Raw genomic sequence first — 23,048 nt, 5'->3', positions numbered from 1 at the left:
CACTTGTACTAGAAAAGACTAGCAGAAAGCAAAAAATTTTAAATCAAATAGGTATCTGATTTTAACAGAAAAGCTCAGAAATAGCCTGCAGCTGGATGTGCAGTGCTGATCCAGGGGAGCAAACCCTTCTTTGGGGAATCCGGCTTCCAAATGATGTTGGGGGCCCTCATACATGTGCAGTGACCCTTGGCCAGGTCCATCTGACTCCAGACCACTGTGACTGATTCAGGGATGAAAACATGACCCCAGACTTTGGGGTTGCCTCTGGACGAGGAGGTTGGGTCTTGCCTTAGGGTGTTGAGCCTTTTAGTGGCATAAAGGAAGCTTACTGCCAGCAGAGAAATCACTAAAGATTTGATGACATGAGACAGGCTGAACTTGAAGCTGGTACTACCCTGGATTCCTCATAGAGCAACCAAGCCATTCCATCATGAACTGGCAGTAGGGTCATAGTGAGATTTTTCTTTGGGCTGTTCCCTAGATTATATGAGATTATATGATAGAAATGAACACATCAGCATTCCTCTGTGCTCCTCAGAGTGATTTGATTTCAGCAGCTTCACCTTCTGTTCCAATCACTTTCCACATGTCTGTCCCACCACGATGCCCTGATTCTGGGACTCTGGCTTGGTCAAGCATGCCCCTAGGGTTCAGTTCAGCAGCCACCTTCGTCCCTGCTGTGGAGCCCTGGTGGGAAGGGCCCCCTTCTCCATCCTCGGACATCTGAGTTCTGGTCCTCAAAAGATCATCCAGCCCTGGAGCTGTTCACCATCTACTGTCTGCCTCTCCTCCTTGACAGTTCTCTGGGGGTATTCCCCACACCCTGGTGGTTTCTGGGAAGTGCAAGCACAGGAGCTCCATCAAGGTTCAAGCCCTGTAGGATGGGGCATAGGGGAAAGAGGTGGGTGTGTTGGGAGGCTCTGGGTAAGCAGGTTGTGAGGAGGGTGATAACCATACTGTGGCTAAGACCCCTCCCCCAATTCTCTTCATCCCTCGCAGGCAGTTTTGCCTTTGGTTTGTACATGACTGATTGATCACGTCGAGCCTCCAAAACCAAGACCACCTTCCCAACCTTAATTTGCGGGAGGCTGTGGTGGAGCCTGTACCCCTCCCCTTGAGTCAGTGCCCAGATCCTCCCAGTGGGACACTGCCTTTGTCCAGAGGCCTCTGCGCTGAAGGTGGTATAGGAAGCAGGGTCTCTGTGGACGTTGGTGGTGACCCCTCCTAGCCAGCCCTTTTCCCCCCGAAATGATGGAAGCCCCTTATCCCAGCCTGGGTAGATACAGGATGTGACTGGGCCCCCAGGCCGCAGTGGCAGGAAGCACGCCGTCATCTTGCCTTTCCCTAAATGCTTCGGGGGCTCTGCCGACCTCTCCCTTGGACCATGTGTTTCCAAGGCCTGCCTGACCGAGGATGTGCCAGGAGGGGTGCTCAGATCTAACAGGGCAAGGGCAGTGACTCTGCCCTCTGGGCCAACTACTGGACTCTTCGTCATGCCTTGCTCATTGCCCATTATTAAAGTGAGACCGTGTGGCTTCCTAGTGGGGTTATGGCCAGAATTAAACCGACCTACCAGCCTGTGAAGCAATGGTTCTTAATGCAGCCTGGTGCAGGCCAGGTGCCCTGACGGTCAAGACAAGCCTGAGGGCAGCAGATGTGGTTTCTTAGGGTGAGGTGGGAGAACTTATTTCTGGGGCCCCAGGACCCCTGTACCCACAAGCTGGCTTCCTGAACTCCTCCTTGGGATCTGGAATGCTCAGAGAGTACCCACCCCAGGCCAAGTTGGCCTCTTATGAATTGTATTCACTGCAGCAGCGGCTCAGAGCTCTGGGGAGGGGAGTCAAGTCCCCAGGACCCCTCCTGCAACAGCCCCAACAAAGCGGTGTTCCCAGGGAAGCTGCAAGGAGGTCTCCAATCCCAGGCCACCTCTTCAATCCCCAAGAACACTTTGGGACTATAGCAACAGGCAACTACTGGAGGCCCTGCTTGTTCAGTGACAGTTTATTGGTCCTTAGCATTACATCTCAGTTAACAAGGTAAATTCACATACACAACTGCAAGTAAAAACATGAAAATAATATAAAAATAAATTGAAAGCTACTCTCATATATTTACTGAAGTAGTGTAATAAATACTATAATAAGCAAAAAGCTTCAATCACACAATTGTTTCACTGAAGTTACAGTAGTGTTTGTAAATAGTTTTAAAATTTAAGTTACAAATATTAAAGCACTGAAAAACTAGTATAAAAGTCAATTTTGGCACATAAGTGAGCTCTTCTGTCATTAGTATTTGACAACCTGGGACAATGAGGAAGCCATTTCTCACCTACTTTTTGAGGTACAACTATCCATCTAGGTCAGCAACATGGCTGGAATACTTAATAGCTTATAGTCTTTAACTTTTCCCTTTTGAGAAGCCTGAAGAGCAAACCCAGAGCTTATTACTGTGCAAAAGTTTTCAAAATCCTAATAGAATTTAGGAGGGTACTTTTTGTGACCCACAGGGCCTAGTGTCTAGGCCTCAGGTCAGAGCCCCCAGGGCTCTCTGGGGCCAATGCCACTCCTTGCCAGTGGCCCCTTCCTAGGGTGATCCCTTTTCTCCAATATCTGCCTCCTCTTTCCAATCAAAAAAAGAGAAAAATCCCACATCAAAATGTAAAATAACCTATAACTTCAGCGACTTCAACATTATCACACTCACTCGGGGTGATATAAAACTGAAGCTGCTAATAGGAAAGTTGGCAAAAAGCATTAAGCTCCTGGAGAACTTTGCCTGTCCCTGGGAACCTGATGTCTCTGCTGGATCCCTGGTATCCACTTCTAAGGTCAAAATTTCAAACACAGTGTCAAGACCCTTCCTTTAGAGACAGCCTAAGACACCACACCTCCACCTGGAGTGCCCAGACGCATCAAGTGGATATTAACTTCACATAAAAAACCGAGAGGCCCCAAAGGTTCCAGAACAGCAGTGTGGGGAGGAAGCATCCTCCCAGTCTCAGTTCTCAAGGAGCTCACACAGCGCACTACAGAGTGCCTCTTCACCAGGGCACAGCCAGTGTGCCCCAAGGAATGCCCTTTCGCCAGTGTGCCCTTCACACTCCCAAGCAGGCTGAGGAGTATCTATGGAAGCCTCAGCCAGTTTTGCCTTTTTGGCTTTGAAACTTAATGTTTTGACTTTTTTCAATCACAGTTTCATATTCAAGTTGAGGTAATCACAGTTTCCCCTCTAACAGGAGAGGAATTGGGACAGTGGGGCAAGTTGGTGAGAGAGCATTTCTATGGACAAAGGTCAGAAACCAAGATCACCAGGAGGTATAGCCCCACACAGTGTTTAAGACCCACTTTTATGGGTGGGCTTCCGACCCCTCTTTAAAAACTCTTTTGTGTAGCAGCCAGGAAATGGCTCAAGCTCCAAGAAAGAGAGCATTCATTTAAATGTTCACAGCAATCTACCTGAGGCAGATGGCCTATTGTTCCCCCACCCCCAACCTCCCCACCCTCATCCCCCAACAAGGCTGCTCAAGTTTGAGTTTTTAAAAAGAGCTCGGTAGAGCTAAAGGAAGCTACAGTAACTCATTGCTTATCTCATCAATTGCACTTAAGATCTTGGTTATTGATTCTGAAGCAGAGGAAGGCCTACTGTGGACCCCAGCCTCTGGCTCCTAGGCTGGGGCTCCACATGTGGGCCTTTGTCACCAGCTGCTTTGGAGCTGGGACTGGAGCACATGGGTCTTTTCAGAAGCCTTTCTTCATGCAAGAGTTCCTATTAAATGGTATTTGGAGTATTGTTCATTTGGCTTCAAATGCAAATTTTTTTCTAACATTAAGTACATTTTACTAACAAGCCCTTAACAACTGCTTTACTACTTGCATGCAGGGCTCTGTGTGACAGGTCACATGTGCTCCATCATTTTTCCTCTCTCCTCTGTGCCAGGGCCTTTTCTAAAAACCCCTCTACATTACTAAAAACTTTGCTGGTTTTGCCTATGTGCTCCTTTCTAAGGCATGCAAAAAAAAAAGTGAAATTCAGAAATCATTTACAATCTAGGCAGCTGAGGCGCTGAAGTCCTAACAGACATCACATAAGTGACCTCTCTCTTCCCTGTACTAATTCTGGAGGTCACGCATGGGATACACTTGAAATTCCCCTCTGCTTTTTAGTCCAGCTGGAAAAAAGCTACTAGAAGGAATTCTAACTTCGATATTGGAAGGCTCTGAAATTCCTGGTTCTCAGGAGCCAAACTAGTCCAAGGCCAGCAATGATGCTTAGGGACATGAGTTGCCTAAAGGTTGGGCTGAAAACCAGGCTTTCCCTGGCAAGACTGAGGGGAGGTATGGGTGCCAAAGACTGAATGCCCTTCAAGTGAAAATGTCCCATAAGCAATCAGAACCCTGGGCCTAAGACTATGCAGTTGAAGGACACTGCCCTTAACAGTGCGGCAAGACAATGCCAGCAAGGCCTGAGCAGCAGTTTTTCTCATCCCAGAATTATTAGGCAAACCAGACTGATGACATGAGCGGAGCTCAAAACCAATCCCAAGGTGGGCTGCTTGTGTCAATTCAAAAGCCACACTTTTGGAAAGCAACAAGTCTTTCTCCTCAGTTTAGTCCATAAGGGAAATTCCCTCATTTTAGAAGAAACTACTGATCTCCGTCCAAGCTGCTGGCTCTGATGGCTGGGATTGGCCAGGGCTTGTGCTGTGTCCTCCAGGACTGGGCACAGTGTCAACAGGGACCGAACCTTCAATGGAAGGGGCTGAACCAGGGAGGCAGGCATTCCACTGGGGAGAAAGGCTCTCCTGGGGCAGTGTTTGAAGCCTGAGGCCTGTGGTGGCCCAGGCCCCCCAGCCATGACCACAGTTGGGGCAGCCAGGATTCTTTGTGTATCAGCAGCTACTCTGTGCAATCCAAATGCTTCTCCCCACCCTCACACAGTGCTGCAACAGCCCAAAGAAAATACTGTTATCGGAGACCCAGAGGTCCTGGACTGCCAGCTGCAAACAAAGGGAAGCGTCTGTCTGCTCATCCTCCATGAGGACCCCCCACCCTCACCCCGCTGCCAAATCAGTGGTGCAGGTGATGCTCTTCAGCGCTGTATAGAGAATAAAGACAACATGCACTCAAGCAGCACACAAAGGCCAAGGAGAACAAAGACAGCCCTCTAGGGAGAGGCCTTTGGAAGAGCTGAAGTTAAGACATCTCATGTTTCAGTGTCCATCTCCAGGGTCTTCTTCCTCTAGGGCTTCTGCTCAAAGAGGTCGTGATACTCCTGCTGCTCCAGCTCACGGTTATACTTCTCAATTTCCCGGTTGGCTTCTTCCACGTAGTCATTCATGAACTGGTCCATGACTGGCACCTCATTAAGGAAGAAAGCCCTGAGCCTAGGGGCCAAGGGAGCTGCCCAGGCCAGAGGAATCTGTACAGGCTGAGTGAGTGCTCAGCCTGTACAGAAGGTACCTGACTGGCTTTTTTAATATACTGGCAGCACCACAACTACAAAGAATGTGACAATGCGACAGAGGCTGACACAGGGCCCTTCCTAGCTCCTAGCAATGAGCCCTTCAGCTTTCACTAGAACACAGCAGCACCCTGTCCACCTTTTTCACAGATTAACTACTGTAATCAGACCCAGTCACCAGCTTGTAAATTATGACTCCCTGATGACCACAGGATGTTACCACAGCTGCATTTAAATTACAACCCACAGAGTAACCTCAGCCATCACTGAATGAAGGAGAAATGTAATTTTAATGACTGTAAGAGGACAAAATGAAAAGTCAGTCTCTGTGGCTTGCTGTGTATTCCCGAACCCACCCTGCACCAAGCCTGGGCTGTGATGGCTCTAGCAGACACCCTCTTTACAGCTAGGCTTTCACACCCCCGCAGCCTCTCTGCATCAGATCCCAAGGATACGTGGGTGAAAATCAGTCTTGTCACCAAAGAAGTTGACAAACTGGGTGCCATTATAAAAGTAGCCTGCAGGTAGGGGATCCAGGTGGCGTTTCACCTGTAGGAAAAGAGTCCTGTTAGAATTAAGCCAACCATTTTCTATAATTCACTCACTCATTAAAAACAAAAATAGGGACTTCCTTGGCAGTCCAGTGGTTAAGACTCTGCGCTGCCACTGGGGGGTACAGGTTCGATCCCTGGTTGAGGAATGAAGATCTCACATGCCACAGGGCAACTAAGCCTACATCACAGCGAGAAGCTTGTGCACCTCAACAAAAAGCCCATGAGACCCAGTGCAGCCAAAAAAAGATATGCCAGGGAATTAACACCATCACACCATCCCCACAGCTGCCATCAAACAATGAATGAAGGTTCTCCCACCTCTCAGGGAGGAACTCTGGAATTCCTAATGGGATTAAGCCCCAGATGCCCACAGTGGTACTGGTTTGACAATACACCCTTCTCTTCTCTCTCTTACTTTCCCACTTTCCTATTGGTAGCTTACAGAATCACTTCCCAAATAAACTACCCTCATTCAAATCCTTGTTTAAGGTCTACATCTGGGGAAACAACACTGCCTGCCTTCTGAAGTGCCCTCAGTCTCCTCACCAGGAACATGCAGAGTTGCCCAGGCGTTGGAATTAAGAGGTCTTTCTCAAGTCCACAGCAGGGGCTCCTGGAGGTCCAGAGTCCTGCCTGCCTGCCCATCACTGGGACTGGTGACACAGCTCATGCAGACACCTGGACTCTCTGGTCCTTTTGGCCTTTGCCCCCAAGCCGATCAGGAAAAGGCTTCAGTGCGGATGCAGACTGAGGCAGAGCCTGGGAGTCAGCCTGGAGTCTGAGCGGGTTTCTCAAGGAGCATTTTGCTCTGGCCTCAGGATTCCACAACCTGCCCATGAGCAACTTTAGGATCTAGACAGTTTTAACCTGGGCACTTGCCGGTTTATATCTATGACAGAGGAAAGGTAGGGGGAAAGGACTTCTGCAGCTGCTTGAACAGGATGATAAAACAGAGCTCCATGTCATCTGTTCCTCCCACAGGCACTGGGTTTTCCTCAATCTCATGACCACATCAACACCAGAGGTCACCTGCCCTTCTTGCTGAGGCTGCAAGGCCAGCTGAGCTGAGGTTTCTCTTTACCCAGCTTCCCTCTGCAGCCTGAGAGAAGCAGGACCTCCAGCATGCCCCAGTAACAGCCACCTCACTCAGGAATCCTAAAGGACAGAGCTGTTCAAGAACCGCCCTCGGACACTGAGGGGACTTAGGCCTCTGAGATGGAGTACTCACATGAATGTTCCTGATCTCCTGCTGGGTCAGCATCCCCCTGGTCTTCAGGGCTTTCCTCTGAGGCTTCTGTGCAGAGAAGTAAAGGGGGGGGTTAGGTCCCAACAGAACTGATGGAGTACACGGAAGGGTGAGGGTCAGAGCTCTGGGGCTGGTTATGTGACTTAGATGCCAGCAGAGGGGGAAGCACAAGTGCCGTCACGGCCTGGATGTAATGCCCTGCCTGTCTGCCCCTGGAGAGCACCACTTTCCCGCCCATAGAGTCCTACATGCCAGGGGGGAACAAGTGGCAGAATCAGATTGATGCTTTTGCAAATAGGTATGTTTCTGCCTCTTTGAAGATTCTCAATCCTAAATCCCACCAGTGACAGACATGTAAGCAAAAGGACTGGAGGTTTTATAGTCCAATATCATATAAGAGTTTTTCCCAGTGACTAAACAACAATAACAGCCACTGAGTCTGAGAAAGACACAGTCTGCAGGCAGCCTTTCCCCCTTAGTATAAAAGACAGGTCCCAGTCTGGCATGTACAGGAGACCAGGGCTGCAGCCAACTCTATTTCCAGAGTTCTAGGATAAGCTAAACCTTAGACCGTGTGCAGAGGCTTAGCACCCAAAGCTTGCAGCATATTAGATGATTTTAATTCCAGTTCGAATTTTTTTCTTTGTAGTACTGAACTAATGATGCTTGTGCCTATCTACAGACAAGCCTCCTCTTCCCCATACCTCTCTCTGGGGCCTCTGCTGTCTATACTTGGAGTCTTGGTTGGCAAAGGGCTCTAAGCATATCTTTTTGTATCTCCATTCTAGAGAGAGAACCAAAGTACAGGAGATGCTGGGCTCAGAACACAGGAGAGGCTATGAACTAGGTTCAGCTAAGAAGACATTTTGAGTTTAATACACTAAGCTCATCCAGGGTCCATACAAAACAGCTAGGTTTCACCTAGGTCCTGGTTAAGCCACCTAATAAATAACTCCAGTCTGCCATGGGAAGTAGGAATGGGAAATGACTTTGAGAACCCGGGCTCACAGGATAGTCAGCAAAACAATTCTGCCTAGAGTTTGCCTCAGGGGGTCCCTCCCACTCTGGGTCCCTGAAAATGCTGGCTGAGCCTGTGACAGGTGAACCAGTGGTGAGAAAGCAGGGAGAGGGTTGGGGCGGGGGCTTCTGCCTCAGAGCCAGTAGCAACCCCGAAGTATCGGTACCAGATCTGTCTGGGCTTTGAAATCACCTGCTTAGCCGACTGCCGCAGCCAGTCCTTGACACTTTCTTCCTTCAGAGAGCAGCCTATGAACACGAGGTAGCATTCCTGCTGCCCGCTGCTGCTTTGAGGTGAGGTTCTGGAGTCAGGGGGTGGTGTGGGTCCCTCCAAAACTGGCACAATACTCAAGGAGTTGGCCAGAGTGTTGTGGCAGACCTCCATCATCCTCTCAGAGTCTGCAAGGAGAACACTTTAGTCCCTGAGACCCTGCCCCTAAAGGCTAAGGTTACAGTAAGACTGTGGTAGTGCAGCTGGGTTGGGGACAGATTCCCAAGACATGCAGGAGGGAAAACTGATGTGACTGGGAGCAAATCAGAAAGGATGAAGTAAGAAAGGGAGGAACTGTGGTGTTGGAGAAGACTCTTGAGAGTCCCTTGGACTGCAAGGAGATCCAACCAGTCCATTCTGAAGGAGATCAACCCTGGGATTTCTTTGGAAGGAATGATGCTAAAGCTGAAACTCCAGTACTTTGGCCACCTCATGTGAAGAGCTGACTCATTGGAAAAGACCCTGATGCTGGGAGGAATTGGGGGCAGGAGGAGAAGGGGACGACAGAGGATGGGATGGCTGGATGGCATCACGGACTTGATGGACGTGAATCTGAGTGAACTCCGGGAGTTGGTGATGGACAGGGAGGCCTGGCGTGCTGCAATTCATGGGGTCGCAAAGAGTCGGACACGACTGAGAGACTGAACTGAACTGATTCAAGTTTCTAGCTCAGCTGACTGGGTGATCAGGTGGACACCATTAACCCAGAAGGGGATTATAAGAGGAAGAAAAAGTTTGCAGGAGGGAGGAGAAGAGTCTGACTCTGCATCTGTGGCATTTGAAAGACTGTGGGACCTTGAATGGGAGACACCTACACAGTCATTAGAAGAAGGGGATGGCTCAGGTCACTCCTGTAGAAGAGACAGTTGAGAAGCCAGGAAAGCCCCCTTGGTAGAGGTAAAGGGGGTGGGTTTCAGCCAAGGCCTGAGAGGACAAGGCAAGAGGGCATCCTCAACAGTACAAGTGCTAGAGGAGGGTCACATGGTGAAAGGAAAGAGGTGACTGGATTTATAGGCTGAGGAGCTGGGGGCTAAGATTTACTGGAGACACGAGAAAAGGGTAATGGTCCCCAAAAAGGCATGATGAGAACTCTAAAACAAAGAGAGGTTTACCTTGAACAAGAAAGGGGTCAACAGTTGGTCTAAATAAGGAAGAAAAGAAGACGATGATAGGGCAGAGGGAAGATGAAGGCATGAAGACCACTGAGGCAGGTTGGAGGCTGTCTGTTGAAGCCTGAGTGAACAGGGCTTGAGTAAGGGGCTTACAGAGAGGGGCCGAAGTTTCCGATTCAATAACATAAACTAAGCCAAAGGTTAAAGACCATGAGAGATTCTTTTATACAGACTCTGTCACCTAATTTTCCTATCTGAACTCAGATGATTCCATGCCTACAACTCTCAGTGGTACCTGTTGCAGACATTCCTGGTTGCCTGCTCAGCATCTTCTTCCTCCAATTTCCATAAATTCCATGACCATGAATTTCCCATGGTCAATGTCAACTTGATCTTGGCCAATGACAGAAGTCTGCTGAGGAATTGACAGAGCCACCCACAGGAATAGCCAGCCTCTTCCATCAGCTGGATGTTCTGTCTGGATGTGACACCTAGCCTGTAGCACTACCTGGCAACCATAAAGGGTGGAAACCCGAGGAAAAGCTGACACTAAGAATGGAAGCACACAAAAGTCATATATTACCTGGGTCTTCAGTGGTCTTGCTGCACTGCCAAACCTCTTGACTTCTTGCTATGTAGCTAACACCTGGTAGTTGAGCTGGAGTTTTCTGTTGTAACTACCAAAGATGCTGTAACCAGACACACTCCCTTACATCCTCCCCTAGGCCCCAGCCACAGTAAACTTTTTGGTTCCTGAAATATGCCCTTTTTGCCTCAGATCCACAGCAAATGCTCCTTTTCTCTGGAGCATTCTCACCATTTCCAATGTTGAGTTAACTAGCTCCTTGTTTTGACAACTTCCCTGAACCCCAGTCCAGGAGTGACTGACTTCAGGCTGCAAGGGCTCCAGTGGTCAAAGGCTGTTAAACAGGTCTGCTGAAGGGGAGGAGAAGCAAAGTGGAGGGCTTGGAGACTACCAGAAACAGATCCAGAGCCAGAGAGCTCAGCATTGGGGTGCTCCTGGTGAAAGGGCTATGAGGAAGCCATGGATGGCTCAAGAGGGGTGGGGTGTTAAAGTCTCTAGAACAAGGAAGTCAAGGAGCTGTGAGGAGAGGCCCTGAGCAGGTGCCTGCAGGGGCAGGAAAACAGATCCTCCACTGCAGAGCAGAAGGTCCTGAAGAAAGATTGGTATCCTGAATGAAAGGGAAGACAGGAGGAGCCTGATGGTGTAAGACCCAGAGGGGAGGGTTTTTTTGTTTTTTTTTTTTTTGACAGAGAGTCTAAGAGGCATCTTGATGGATCATTGCCTTATCATGGCGATTGGGCTTGTGTAACTCAGTGAAGCTATGAGCCATGCCATGCAGGGCCACCCAAGATGGACGGGTCATAGTGGAGAGTTCTAACAAAATGGGGTCCACTGGAGGAGAAAATGGCAAACCACTCCAATATTCCTGCTTCAAGAACCCCATAAACAGTATGAAAAGGCAAAAAGGTATGACACTGGATGATGAGGCCCCCAGGTCAGAAGGTGTCCAACATGCTACTGCTGGGGAAGAGTGGAAGGCAATTACTAATAGCTCCAGAAAGAATGAAGTGGCTGGGCCAAGTGGAAACGATGCTCTGTTGTGGATATGTCTCGTGGTGAAAGTAAAGGGAACAGGCAAATTTAATTCAAATGACCTTATATCTATTATAGTTTGTGGGCAAGAATCCCTTAGAAAATATGAGTAGCCCTCATAGTCAACAAGAGTCCAAAGTGCAGTACTTGGGTGCAATCTCAAAAACGACAGAATGACCTTGGTTCATTTAGAAGGAAAACCATTCAACATCACAAGTACAAGTCTATGTACAACATATGTACAAGTTATGTATAACATCACATAAACAAGTCTATGCCCAAACCACTGAGAGCAAAGAAGCTGAAGTCGGCCGGTTATATGAAGAGCTATAGCACATTGAAGAATTAACACCAAAAAAAAAAAGTCCTTTCCATCACAAGGGATTGGAATGCAAAAGTAGGAAGTCAAGAGATACCTGGAATAACAGGGAAGTTTGGCCTTGGAGTAAAAAATGAAGCAGGGAAAAGGCTAATACAGTTTTGTCAAGAGAACAAGCTGGTCATAGCAAAATCCCTTTTTCAATAACCCCAGAGACGACTCCACACATGGATATCACCAGACAGTCAACATTGAAATCAGACTGATATATTATTTATAGCCAAAGATGAAGAAGCTCTATAGAGTTAGCAAAAACAAGACCTGGAGCTGACTATGGCTCAGATCATCAGCTTCTTATTGCAAAATCAAGGCTAAATTGAACAAAGTAGGGAAAAACCACTAGGTAATTTAGGTATGACCTAAATCAAATCCCTTATGACTATACAGTGGAAGTGACGAGTAGATTTAAGGGATTAGAACTGGTAGACAGAATGCCTCAAGAACTATGGATGCAAATTTGTTACAATGTACAGGAGGCAGTGACCAAAACCACCCCAAAGAAAAAGAAATGCAAGAAGGCAAAGTGGTGGTCTGAGGAGGCTTTACAAATAACTGAGGCAAAAAGAGAAGTGAAAGGCACGAGAGAAAGGGAAAGATATACCCAACTGAATGCAGAGTTTCAGAGAATACCAGGGGAGATAAGAACGTCTTCTTAAATGAACAGTGCAAAGAAACAGAGGAAAACAACAGAATGGGAAAAATTAGAGATCTCTTCAAGAAAACTGGAGATATCAAGGGAACATTTCATGCAAGAATGGTCATGACAAAGGAAAGAAACGGTAAGGACCTGAAAGAAGCAGAAGAGATTAAGAAAAGGTGGCAAGAATACACAGAAGAACTATATAAAAAAATGACCTGGATAGCCATGATGGTGTGGTCACTCACCTAGAGTTGGATATCGTGGAGTATGAGGTCAAGTGGGCTGTAGGAAGCATTACTACGAACAAAGCTAGAAAAGGAGACAGAATTCTAGCTGAGCTATTTAAAATCCTAAAAGATGATGCTTTTAAAGTACCGTACTCAATATGTCAGCAAATCTGGAAAACTTAGCTGTGGCCACAGGATTGGAAAAGGTCAGTTTTCATTTCAATATCAAAAAAGGGCAATGCCAAAGAATGTTCAAACTACCATACAATTGCTCTCATTTCACATGCTATCAAGGTTATGCGCAAAGTCTTTCAAGCTAGGCTTCAGCAGTACGTGAACTGACAACATTCAGATGTACAAGCTGGGTTTCGAAGAGACAGGAACCAGAGATCAAACTGCCAACATTTGTTGGCTCATGGAAAAGTAAGGGAGTTCTAGTAAAAAATGGACTTCTGCTTCACTGACTATGCTAAAGCCTCTGTGTGGTTCACAACAAACTAGAAAATTCTTACAGAGATGAAGTACCAGACCACCTTACCTGTATCCTGAGAAACCTGTATGTGGGTCAAAAAGCAACAGGTACCTCCAATTAAAATAAATAAATTTAAAAAAAAAAAAAAAGAAGCAACAGGTAGAACCAGACATGAGACAATGGACTGGTTCACAATTGGGAAAGGAGTATGTCAAGGCTGTATATTGTCACCCTGCTTATTTAACTTATATGCAGAGTAAATCATGCAAAATGCCAGGCTGGATGAATCATAAGCTGGAAAGACTGCTAGGAGAAATATCAACAAGCTCAGATATGCAGATGATACCACTCTAATAGCAGAAAGTGAAGAGGAACTAAAGAGCCTCTTGATGAAGATGAAAGAACAGAGTGAAAAAGCTGGCTTGAAACTCAACATTAAAAAAACTAAGACCATAGCATCCAGTCCCATCACTTCATGGCAAATAGAAGGGGAAAAAATGGAAGGAGTGATAGACCCTTTGAGAGTACCACAGACCACAAGGAGATCAAACCAGTTAATCCTAAAGGAAATCAACCCTGAATATACATTGGAAGGACTGATACTGAAGCAAAAGCTCCAATAGTTTGGCCACCTGATGTAAAGAGCTGACTCACTGGGAAAGACCCTGATGCTAGGAAAGACTGAAGGCAAAAGGAGAAGGAGTGGCAGAGGAAGAGATGGTTAGATAGTGTCATTAATTGAATGGACAGGAATTTGAGCAAACTCCAGGAGATAATGGAGGACAGAGGAGCATAGCAGGCTATAGTTCATGAATTCAAAAAGAGTCAGACACAATTTAGCAACTGAACAACAAGAGGCATCAGTGGTCTGCTAAGCATCAGCAGAGGCTATGAAATCACATCATGAGATGTGATCACTCCACAGTGCAGAGCTCCCAAATCCAAACCGCCAGTTACCTGAGAACTTCACTTTGCCCAGGATGTGGTAGATGTTTCCAGAGAATGGACTCGGCTTGATGGAAGCCTGAATTGCTGGTGGAGGAATAGGAGAGGGTTGTTACTTATCTGCGGGCAGAGGCCAAGGCCAGGGCAGCACAGCTGGGAGGGTTAGGCACTAGGAAAGGCGCCTCCTCTAGGGTTCACAGGTACTTACACCATTTCCTCCCCCAGTGGCTCTGCCACTGTTCCCAGGGAATGGGACGCCTGGGTCCTCAAATTCCTCTGCCTCCTTTCAGACCCAAATGGTGAGAAAAGACAGCACACTGAATATTAAAACAGTGCCAGGAGGTGGGGACAACTCTGGGGGCACTCTTTTACCAGTATTGGGACATGTTCCAGTCAAGGCTTACCTTTACACTTGGCCACAAAGCGAGTCTTCTCCAAGGGACGACCAAACCATACACAGATCTGAACCATCAATGGAAAGACTGATCCAGCATCAAATTTACCTTCATACCTTCAAAGGTTTAAAAAATTATATATATAAGTAATTGGGGCTTGGAGTGTTATTATATACTATGTTCGACAGAACAATGTATTATCATATTTGAATTCTCCCTTACTCATATGCCATTCTGTGTACAAAACAACTACTTGAAAGCATTTATGTCTCTTTCATCTTGAGATTGGAAAGCATGTTTGCCCTTTCAGAGAAGGAAGAGCAGACTAGCAATTTCTTCAAGTCAAAGACCTCTTCTACTTTTGAAGCTTGCAAGTATCCTAGCTGGGATTAGCGGTCCCTCCTCGTTCCCTTTAGCCCTTACTCAGGATCCCCTCCCACTTTCTTCCGGGCTCCCACTATGCCAATTCCAGTTGAGCTATTTCAAACCCTAAAGGATGATGCTATCAGAGTGTTGCACTCAATATGCTAGCAAATATGAAAAATTCAGCAGTGGCCACAGGACTAGAAAAGGTCAGTTTTCATCTCAATTCCAAAGAAGGGCAATGCCAAAGAATGCTCAAACTACTGCACAATTGTACTCATTTCACATGCTAGTAAAGTAATGCTCAAAATTCTCCAAGCCAGGCTTCAACAGTATATGAACTGAGAACTTCCAGATAGTCAAGCTGGATTTAGAAAAGGCAGAGGAACCAGAAATCAAATAGCCAATATCCACTGGATCATAGAAAAAACAAGAGAATTCCAGGAACACATCTACTTGTGCTTCATTGACTACGCTAAAGCTATTGACTGTGTGGATCACAACAAACTGTGGAAAATTCTTAGAGAAGGGAATATCAGATCACCTTACCTGCCTCCTGCAAAACCTGTATGCAGGTCAAGAAGCAAGTTACAGCCAGACATGGAACAACGGACTAGTTCAAAATTGGGAAAGGAGTACATCAAGGCTGAATATTGTCACCATGCTTATTTAACTTATATGCAGAGGACATCATGAGAGATGCATGCTGGATGAAGCACAAGCTGGAATCAAGATTGCCAGGAGAAATATCAATAACCTCAGATATGCAGATGACACCACCCTTATGGCAGAAAGCAAAGAAGGACGAAAGAGCCTCTTGATGAAGGTGAAAGAGTAGGGTGAAAAAGCTGGCTTTAAACTCAACATTCAAAAAACTAAGATCATGGTATCGTCTCATCACTTCATGGCAAATAGATGGGTTAACAATGGTAACAGTGAGAGACTTTATTCTCTTGGGCTCCAAAATCACTGCAGATGGTGACTGCAGCCACAAAATTAAAAGATACTTGCTCCTTAGAAGAAAAGCTATGATAAACCTAGACTGTGTGTTAAAAAGCAGAGACATTACTTTGTCAACAAAGGTCTGTCTAGTCAAAGCTATCGTTTTTCCAATAGTCATGTATGCATATGAGAGTTGGACCATAAAGAATGCTGAGCATTGAAGAATTGATGCTTTTGAGCTGTGGTGTTGCAGAAGACTCTTGAGAGACCCTTGGACAGAAAGGAGATCAAATCAGTCAATCTTAAAGGAAATAAATCCTGAATATTCATTATAAGGATCGATGCTCAAGCTGAAGTTTCAGCACTTTGGCCACCTGATGCAAAGAGCCAATTCATTGGAAAAGACCCTGATGCTGGGAAAGATTGAAGGCAGGACAGGAAGGGGATGACAGAGGATGAGATGGTTGGATGGCATCACTGGCTCAATGGACAGGAGTTTGATCTAGCTCTAGGAGATGGTGAAGGACAGGGAAACCTGGCGTGCTGCAGTCCATGGGGTCGCAAAGAGTTGGACACGACTGAGTGACTGAACAATGACAACAACTGTTCTTTAAAATCTAAACAAGCCTCCCAAATACTATATTAACCCTTTGTCACATCTGATGCAAACACTTTCCTCTAGTCTACCGTATTTTCTGATTAGTCTTCTTTGTTTCAAAATTGCACTGCAGTTTTGAATTTTATATTGTTGAAAGTAGCCCACTTTTTGCTATTTATTTAAAGCAAGGTGGTGGTATAATAGTTTTTGAACACTGCTATCTGGAGACCATGGGCTTCTCAGGCTTCTATGTTCAGAGTTGCATCCTTAGGAGAATTTGGAGGGGCCAAGGGAAGAGTACAAGGTTTCCTTCCAGACTAGGAACAAGCTGTTCTACCAGGGGAGGTAGGTGTGGGGTCGATGACAACAGAGGGCTGTGAGAGAGGAATGGCTGAGACTCTGCACATCACAAAGCTGAGTACATCCTAGAGCTAATAAAGCCTGTTCACTCTGAGGTGATGGCCCTCATCCAAGGAGAGAGGGGAGTTATGTACAGGGATGCACAGGAGTCTGATGATGGTGATCTTGATATAAGAATAATTTATCTGAATCCTTGGAAAAGGGCATGGCAGCCCACTCCAGTGTTCTTGCCTGGAGAATTCTATGGATAGAGAAACCTGGTGGGTTACAGTCCACCAGGGGTTGCAAAGACTCAGACACGACTGAGTGACTAACACACACACACACACACACACACACACACGCTTCCTAACACACACGCACGTGAGCTTCCTAACACACACACACACACGCACACGCGCACGCACAAGCACACACACACACACAGAGCGTGCATGCGTGCTTCCTGAGGCACCAGGTTGAGATGGCAGACATCTCAGGACTAGGCCCAGAGGCCTAGTTTTGGCAGCACAAAGATCAGCAGCTGCAGCCACTGTAGAAAAAAGTTTCACCCCAGAAGCTCTTTTTTTGTTTTTTTTAAGCTAAGATATTACTGCCTTGTTTAGGCATAAGGAATGATCCACTTACCCACTATTTAATTATGATGTGACTCAAACCAGAGGTTCCTTTTAAGAATAAGCATGAAAATCTTCAATTTTACATATCGACCTGTGTTTTAAAATAGAATGGTACTGACTGTACCATTCTATTTTAAAAAATAGTACTCATGGCTGAGAGGTATGGATAATAAAGAGGTGGCTGAGAGAAGTGAGTAAGGATAATAGAGGTGATTCAGACCAACATGAGGGATCATTTTTGGCCTGCCTTGAACCTTCAACACAGCAAAACTAATTATCCTTTCCATACAGGAACAAGTGCAACATGGCAGATAAGAGTATAGGCTCTGCTGTACAGCAGAAATTAACATAACTTTGTAAATCTACTATCTAAATCTAAATACCGTACAGGCTCTGAAGCCACACAACCTGAGTTTGAAACCCAACTCTTTGATTTACTAGCTGTGTGACTTTGGACAGGACATGTAACTCCTGGCTGCCTCAGTTACCTTATCTCTAAAATGAAGAAACTAATGGAATCTACTCTGGGACCTGATTTGAGGATTAATGAGATAATACAGGCTGAACTCTTAAGATTGGCACTGTGAACAGAACTTTCTGTGATGAAGCATCTGTACTGTCCCACAGTAGCTGCTAGTTATAGTTCAGCATGTGAAAAGGGTCTTGTGTGACTAAAGACTAAATTCTAAATTTTACCTCATTTTTATTAATAGATATTTAATTTTATTAAGTAGCCAAATGTGGCTAGTGGGTGCTTTACTGGAGAGCAAAGTCTTAGAATAACGTGTAGCACAGAGTAAGTGCTCAAGTGATGCTGGAAATATGACGACAGTGCACTTCACACTCTCTTTTCTCCTCTGCTCCCCTGAATCCGGAGGACAGGTTTAGGCTGGGAGGCCACCTGCAGAGAAGAGACCATCCTCTGGGACACAACAGCAGGCAACATATCTGTCAGATGGGAAGCCCAGAGGACTGACTATTCTCAGGAGTGACTCTTTCACTCAGAAGGGTCATAACTCCTTGGTTCCATGCCAGCTACCTCACTCTGACTAGAGGCTAGAGGAAATGAAGGACGTCACTGTGCTTAGTGCTCACAAGATGACTCCTTAAGTCTCAACATTCAGCAAGGGTCTCAATTTGAGACCGAGATGTGGATCACTGGAATTCTAACAAGGCCAGTAGCTACTGGGACTTCAGGCCATTGCAGCTGCCATTGTCACCCTCCCAGAGCACACCTGGTATTTTCACTTTTTCTTTTACTTTCCTGTAAATAAACAAATCACTGAGTTTACAAAGAAATCTTAGCTATTTTTCAATGATAATACTTGCCAGCCAGGGTACATTAAGTATCGAGATCGTAGCATCTGAGGACTTGAAAAACTGTTTTCTGAGAGAATCAGTTCAATGTCTTCATTCCTTTAAAAACATACAGAAAACCCAGGTTAGTCAGAACTATCAAACTTAACCTGTACGTTTTCCTTCCCTTCCACACCTCTGTATACACATACAAGTACAAACATATACATTTTTTTCTGTTATTTCACCCTTATATACTTTAATATGCATCTCTAGAAACAAGCATATTCTCACTAATTCTCACCTAAGAAATTTAATATGGAGGACCAGCAGCCTTGGTATCTCCTGGGAGATTGCTGGAAATGCAGGATCTCTAGACTACTCCAGATCTACTAAATCAGAACCCTCATTTTCATAAGATTCCCAAGTGGTTCATATGCATGTTAAAGTTGAAAACTATTGATTTAATAATATACATCCATTTTCAAATTTCTCCCTTTAGGGGGGACAGGGCACTCAGGGCTCAATTAAGGATCGCTCATTGAATTTATAATTTTAATTTTCCTTCAATTTGGAAAAAATACCTCCAACTTTTTGTTTCTCAAGGAATTGACAATTTTGAAGAGTACACGGTCAGCTGTCTTGTGTCTCACAACCTGGACCTGTCTGGTTGCTCCTCGTGATTAGATTCAGTTAAATACTTGAAGTGAAAGTGAAGTCACTCAGTCGTGTCCGACTCTTTGCGACCCCATGGACTGTAGCCTACCAGGCTTCTCTGTCCATGGGATTTTCCAGGCAAGAGTACTAGAGTGGGTTGCCATTTCCTTCTCCATAAGTTAATCACTTATGGCAAGAGTAATGGCCGAGTGATGTTGTGTTCCTCCCACAGTGTCATGTGAAGGAAGCACATGACTCACTTGGTCCCATTAGTGGTCTTGCTAAGTTTAATATTTTGGTCTCTGTCATGTCTTCTGGATTAGACCTCTTCACTGTGAAGGCAGTTTTCCCTCTTTGGAAGCAGTAAATAAGTCTATGGAGTGACAGATACTTTCAGTCAAGTAAATATCCTTTTCCTCAACAATCTGTCATCCACTACTTTTAGCATCCACTGATAATTCTTGCCTAAATCAAGTTATTATATGAAAGGTTACAAAATGGTGTCTTTCCAGTTCTATAAATTCTTATTTATTAGCTAACATTCTTCTATAGAGGAGAGCTTTACTCTTCTGTCCCCCTCCCTTTTTAATTTTTTAGTATCACCATAGACTCATTTTATTCCATGTGCTACAATCCATTAGTATCATGGTTCTCTCATACAACAACTCAAGTTGTCCCAAACTTAAGTGGGAGCTTCTTAAGCTAGCTTCTGTATCCTTTTGAAATATCTCCACTAATTTTTGAATACTTCCCTGCCTTTCTGGCATAAAATGCACTAGGCTCACATTGTACTTTCATTGCCTAAATTGCAATCAACCAGTTCTCCAAGGAGACCAGATACCTTTTAGTGGGGATTGGTACTTAGAAATTAAGATCTAGAGGTAAAGGCATTAATTGCTACTGTGGTGTTATTTTTGGTCCCTTTTAATGGAAAGACGGAATATATTTTTTTTGAACTAATGAATTTATATTGAGTCCCCCTATTCAACTCCAATATCTGCAGGGTTTTTCCTTACCTTTCCTTACCTTTCATATTTATAATCTCCCTTCCCTAATGTTCAGTGATGTTGTTTGGAATTCGGGTTCCAACAGAGGATTATGTTCAAAAGTTACTTGAATTATTTTGTGTGTGTGTGGTTGTTATTACTTTGATATACAGATGGACTCACTTTTTGTATTTTTTCCTCCTTGTTGACCTAATTTTTGAATATGTAAAATATCTGCAATGTTCAAAGGTTGAAACTATATAAAAAGTATACAACTCTTAGTATTCTTACATATAAAGGCATTAATTTTCTATTTTTAGGTTGTAACTAGAACCCAGCTCTATGAATTAAAGATATAATTTCCCTATGGTTTTATGCTACTTCTCTCATATCTTAACATAAAGAACACTGAGAGAGTCTTGACTTGAATCCTTTAATGAATGAGAATGTGAATGTGTCAAAAATAAAACATCTCAAAACAGTACAGGATACTGACATGTGGGAATCCTCTTGGTGATTTCTACACAGCATCAAAAGCACTTGTTCAAGACCTGGCTTCTGTAAATGCTCAGGTCTTAGATTCAGTGGAAAGACCCAATGGGTCACAGACAAAATGCTGTATCTGAGAAAGTGGCTGGTCCTACAGAGAGAAGTGACCGTTAAGTTTACCTGGTGACAATCCCATTTTCTGCAAGAATGAAGGCTGCAGAAGGATTGGCAGCTCTGATGAGGCTCTGCAGCTGAACAAGGAGAGGGTGCCTCTGCTCCACAGTGTGACTGGTGAATACAACATTGCTAACCAGGCCTGGGGAATAAAATAAAAAAAGGTTCAGCCTTCAGAGTTCTGACTGGGGCTGAGGGTCTGCACAAATGTGAGCCCTTGGCTCCCTCCCCTGATCATCCCTTTTAGCAGCCCCCTCATGCAGACACCCCTACCCCTCAATACTGATACAACAGCCATCATTCCGTTCTTTCTGTAGCCTCTGGAAGTGAATGGCCTCACCTATGCAGCTGCCCCTCTTCCTAACCTCCTCTGTCCTCTTAGTTTCACTTTGATACCTGGAGCTTTTTCATCAAATGGCCCTTTCCATATCCCATGAACTTCCTTAGGAACTGCTGCCAATGACTTTCACCAGTTCAGAACACAGACATTTACCAACACAAACTGTATGTCAGGTGCTAATCATTCTTAAAGAGTACACAGTCAAGAAGGCTCACCCATGGACTCACAATTACAAGGTAAGTTCTGACAAAGATATTTACAGAGTGACACAGTAAGGAAGGGTGGCCCATAAAAGAGATGCTGTGGAGTGGGCCACAATCAATCCCATACTTCTGTGAAAATACAGAAGTAAAATCCACGACACTATGACACTACTGATAATTTGGAAATCAGAGAATCACATCCCAGCATGCCAACACAATTATAATATCTCTTCCATATTTATTCTACATGGCTATGATCATTGGATACACACCACTTCTACTATAACGTCACCTGCATTTGTATGATTCAACCATTTTTACTGACAATAATGCGAACATTTCAAACATACACTAAAGTAGAAAAAAACAGTGTAATGAATGCCCACATGTCCATCACCTGGCTTCAAGAATTACCAACATTTGTCTAATTGTATTTCTTCTACATCATACTCCTACCTTTTCGGCTTTCCTTGCCTTCCCCAGGAGACGATTTTGAGGCTAATAACAGACATTCTATTATTGCATCCAAAATATTTCAGTATGTATTACCATAAGATAAGGACTCTTTAAAAAAATGAATGGGGCTTCCCTGGTGGTCCAGTGGCTGACAGTCTGCCTGCCAATGCAAGGGACACAGGTTCGATCCCTGCTCCAGGAAGATCCTACATGCTGCAGGGCAGCAAAGGCCACGGACCACAACTACTGAGCCTGTGTTCCAAAGCTCGCAAGCTGCAACTACTGAGCCCACTTGCTGCAACTACTAAGCCAGCACACCTACAGCCAGTGCTTTACAACAAGAGAAGCCACTGCAGTGAGAAGCCCATCCATCACAATGAAGAGGAGTGCCTGCTCTATGCAACTAGAGAAAGCCCACGGGCAGCAACAGAGACCCAGCATAGCCACAAATAAATACATAAATCTTAAAAGAAAAGAATGATTAAGCAATAAATTCTTAATATAAAATATCTAGTCCATATTTAAATTTTTCTGACTCAAGAATATTTTCTTAGAGTTAATTGTTTGGAACCAGGAATCAAAGCCCCCACATTATATTTCATTGATATATCGCATAATTCTCTTTCAATCTATAGTTTCTCTTTATTTCTCTGTGATTTATTTGTTGAAGAACTGCTTCTTGTGTATTTCTTGTAGTCTGCTGCTGCTGCTAAGTCGCTTCAGTCCTGTCTGACTCTGGGATTCTCCAGGCAAGAACACTGAAGTGGGTTGCCATTTCCTTCTCCAATGCAAGAAAGTGAAAAGTGAAAGTGAAGTCGCTCAGTTGTGTCTGACTCTTTGCAACCCCATGGACTGCAGCCTACCAGGCTCCTCCGTCCACAGGATTTTCCAGGCAAGAGTACTGGAGTGGGATGCCATTGCCTTCTCTGTCTTATAGTCTATATTTGGCTAACAGAATGTTAACACTGTTAAGTGTTCCTTAACAGGCTAGATACTGTTTTACAGTTTCAATTTTTTTTTTTAAGTTCTTGTTCTTTTTCAAACTTAAGTTGAATGCTTAGTTCATCATTTTAAAAAGCCACAATGAAAAAAAAAAAAAGCCACAATGAGATAGCACCTCACACCTGTTAGAATGGCTATGTTTTTCAAAAGACAAGAAATAAGAAGAGTTGGTGAGGATATGAAGAAAAGGGAAACTTGTACCCTGTTGTTGGGAATGTAAATGCTATAG

The 23,048-nt window shown here is 44.9% G+C and overlaps 1 protein-coding gene across 1 annotated transcript in view; it reads right to left on the bottom strand.

Moving 5' to 3' along the window:
• C13H20orf194 (chromosome 13 C20orf194 homolog) overlaps positions 1,984-23,048 on the bottom strand; it is a 173,156-nt gene continuing 152,091 nt past the window's right edge. Inside the window, exons 30-37 of the mRNA XM_018057413.1 lie at positions 20,825-20,960; positions 18,546-18,632; positions 14,346-14,452; positions 13,954-14,028; positions 8,471-8,676; positions 7,243-7,308; positions 5,916-6,009; positions 1,984-5,351 (exon numbers count right to left, since the gene is read on the bottom strand). Of these exons, the coding sequence (XP_017912902.1) occupies positions 5,239-5,351; positions 5,916-6,009; positions 7,243-7,308; positions 8,471-8,676; positions 13,954-14,028; positions 14,346-14,452; positions 18,546-18,632; positions 20,825-20,960 (884 nt within the window). The 3' untranslated portion in view covers positions 1,984-5,238. The remainder of the gene's footprint in view (positions 5,352-5,915; positions 6,010-7,242; positions 7,309-8,470; positions 8,677-13,953; positions 14,029-14,345; positions 14,453-18,545; positions 18,633-20,824; positions 20,961-23,048) is intronic.

This window comes from Capra hircus, chromosome 13 (assembly GCF_001704415.2).
Source record: "Capra hircus breed San Clemente chromosome 13, ASM170441v1, whole genome shotgun sequence".
In the NCBI taxonomy this organism is placed as follows: Eukaryota; Metazoa; Chordata; class Mammalia; order Artiodactyla; family Bovidae; genus Capra; species Capra hircus.
The sequence above is the reverse complement of the archived record's forward strand: the minus strand, read 5'-3'. Positions and strand labels throughout refer to the sequence as shown.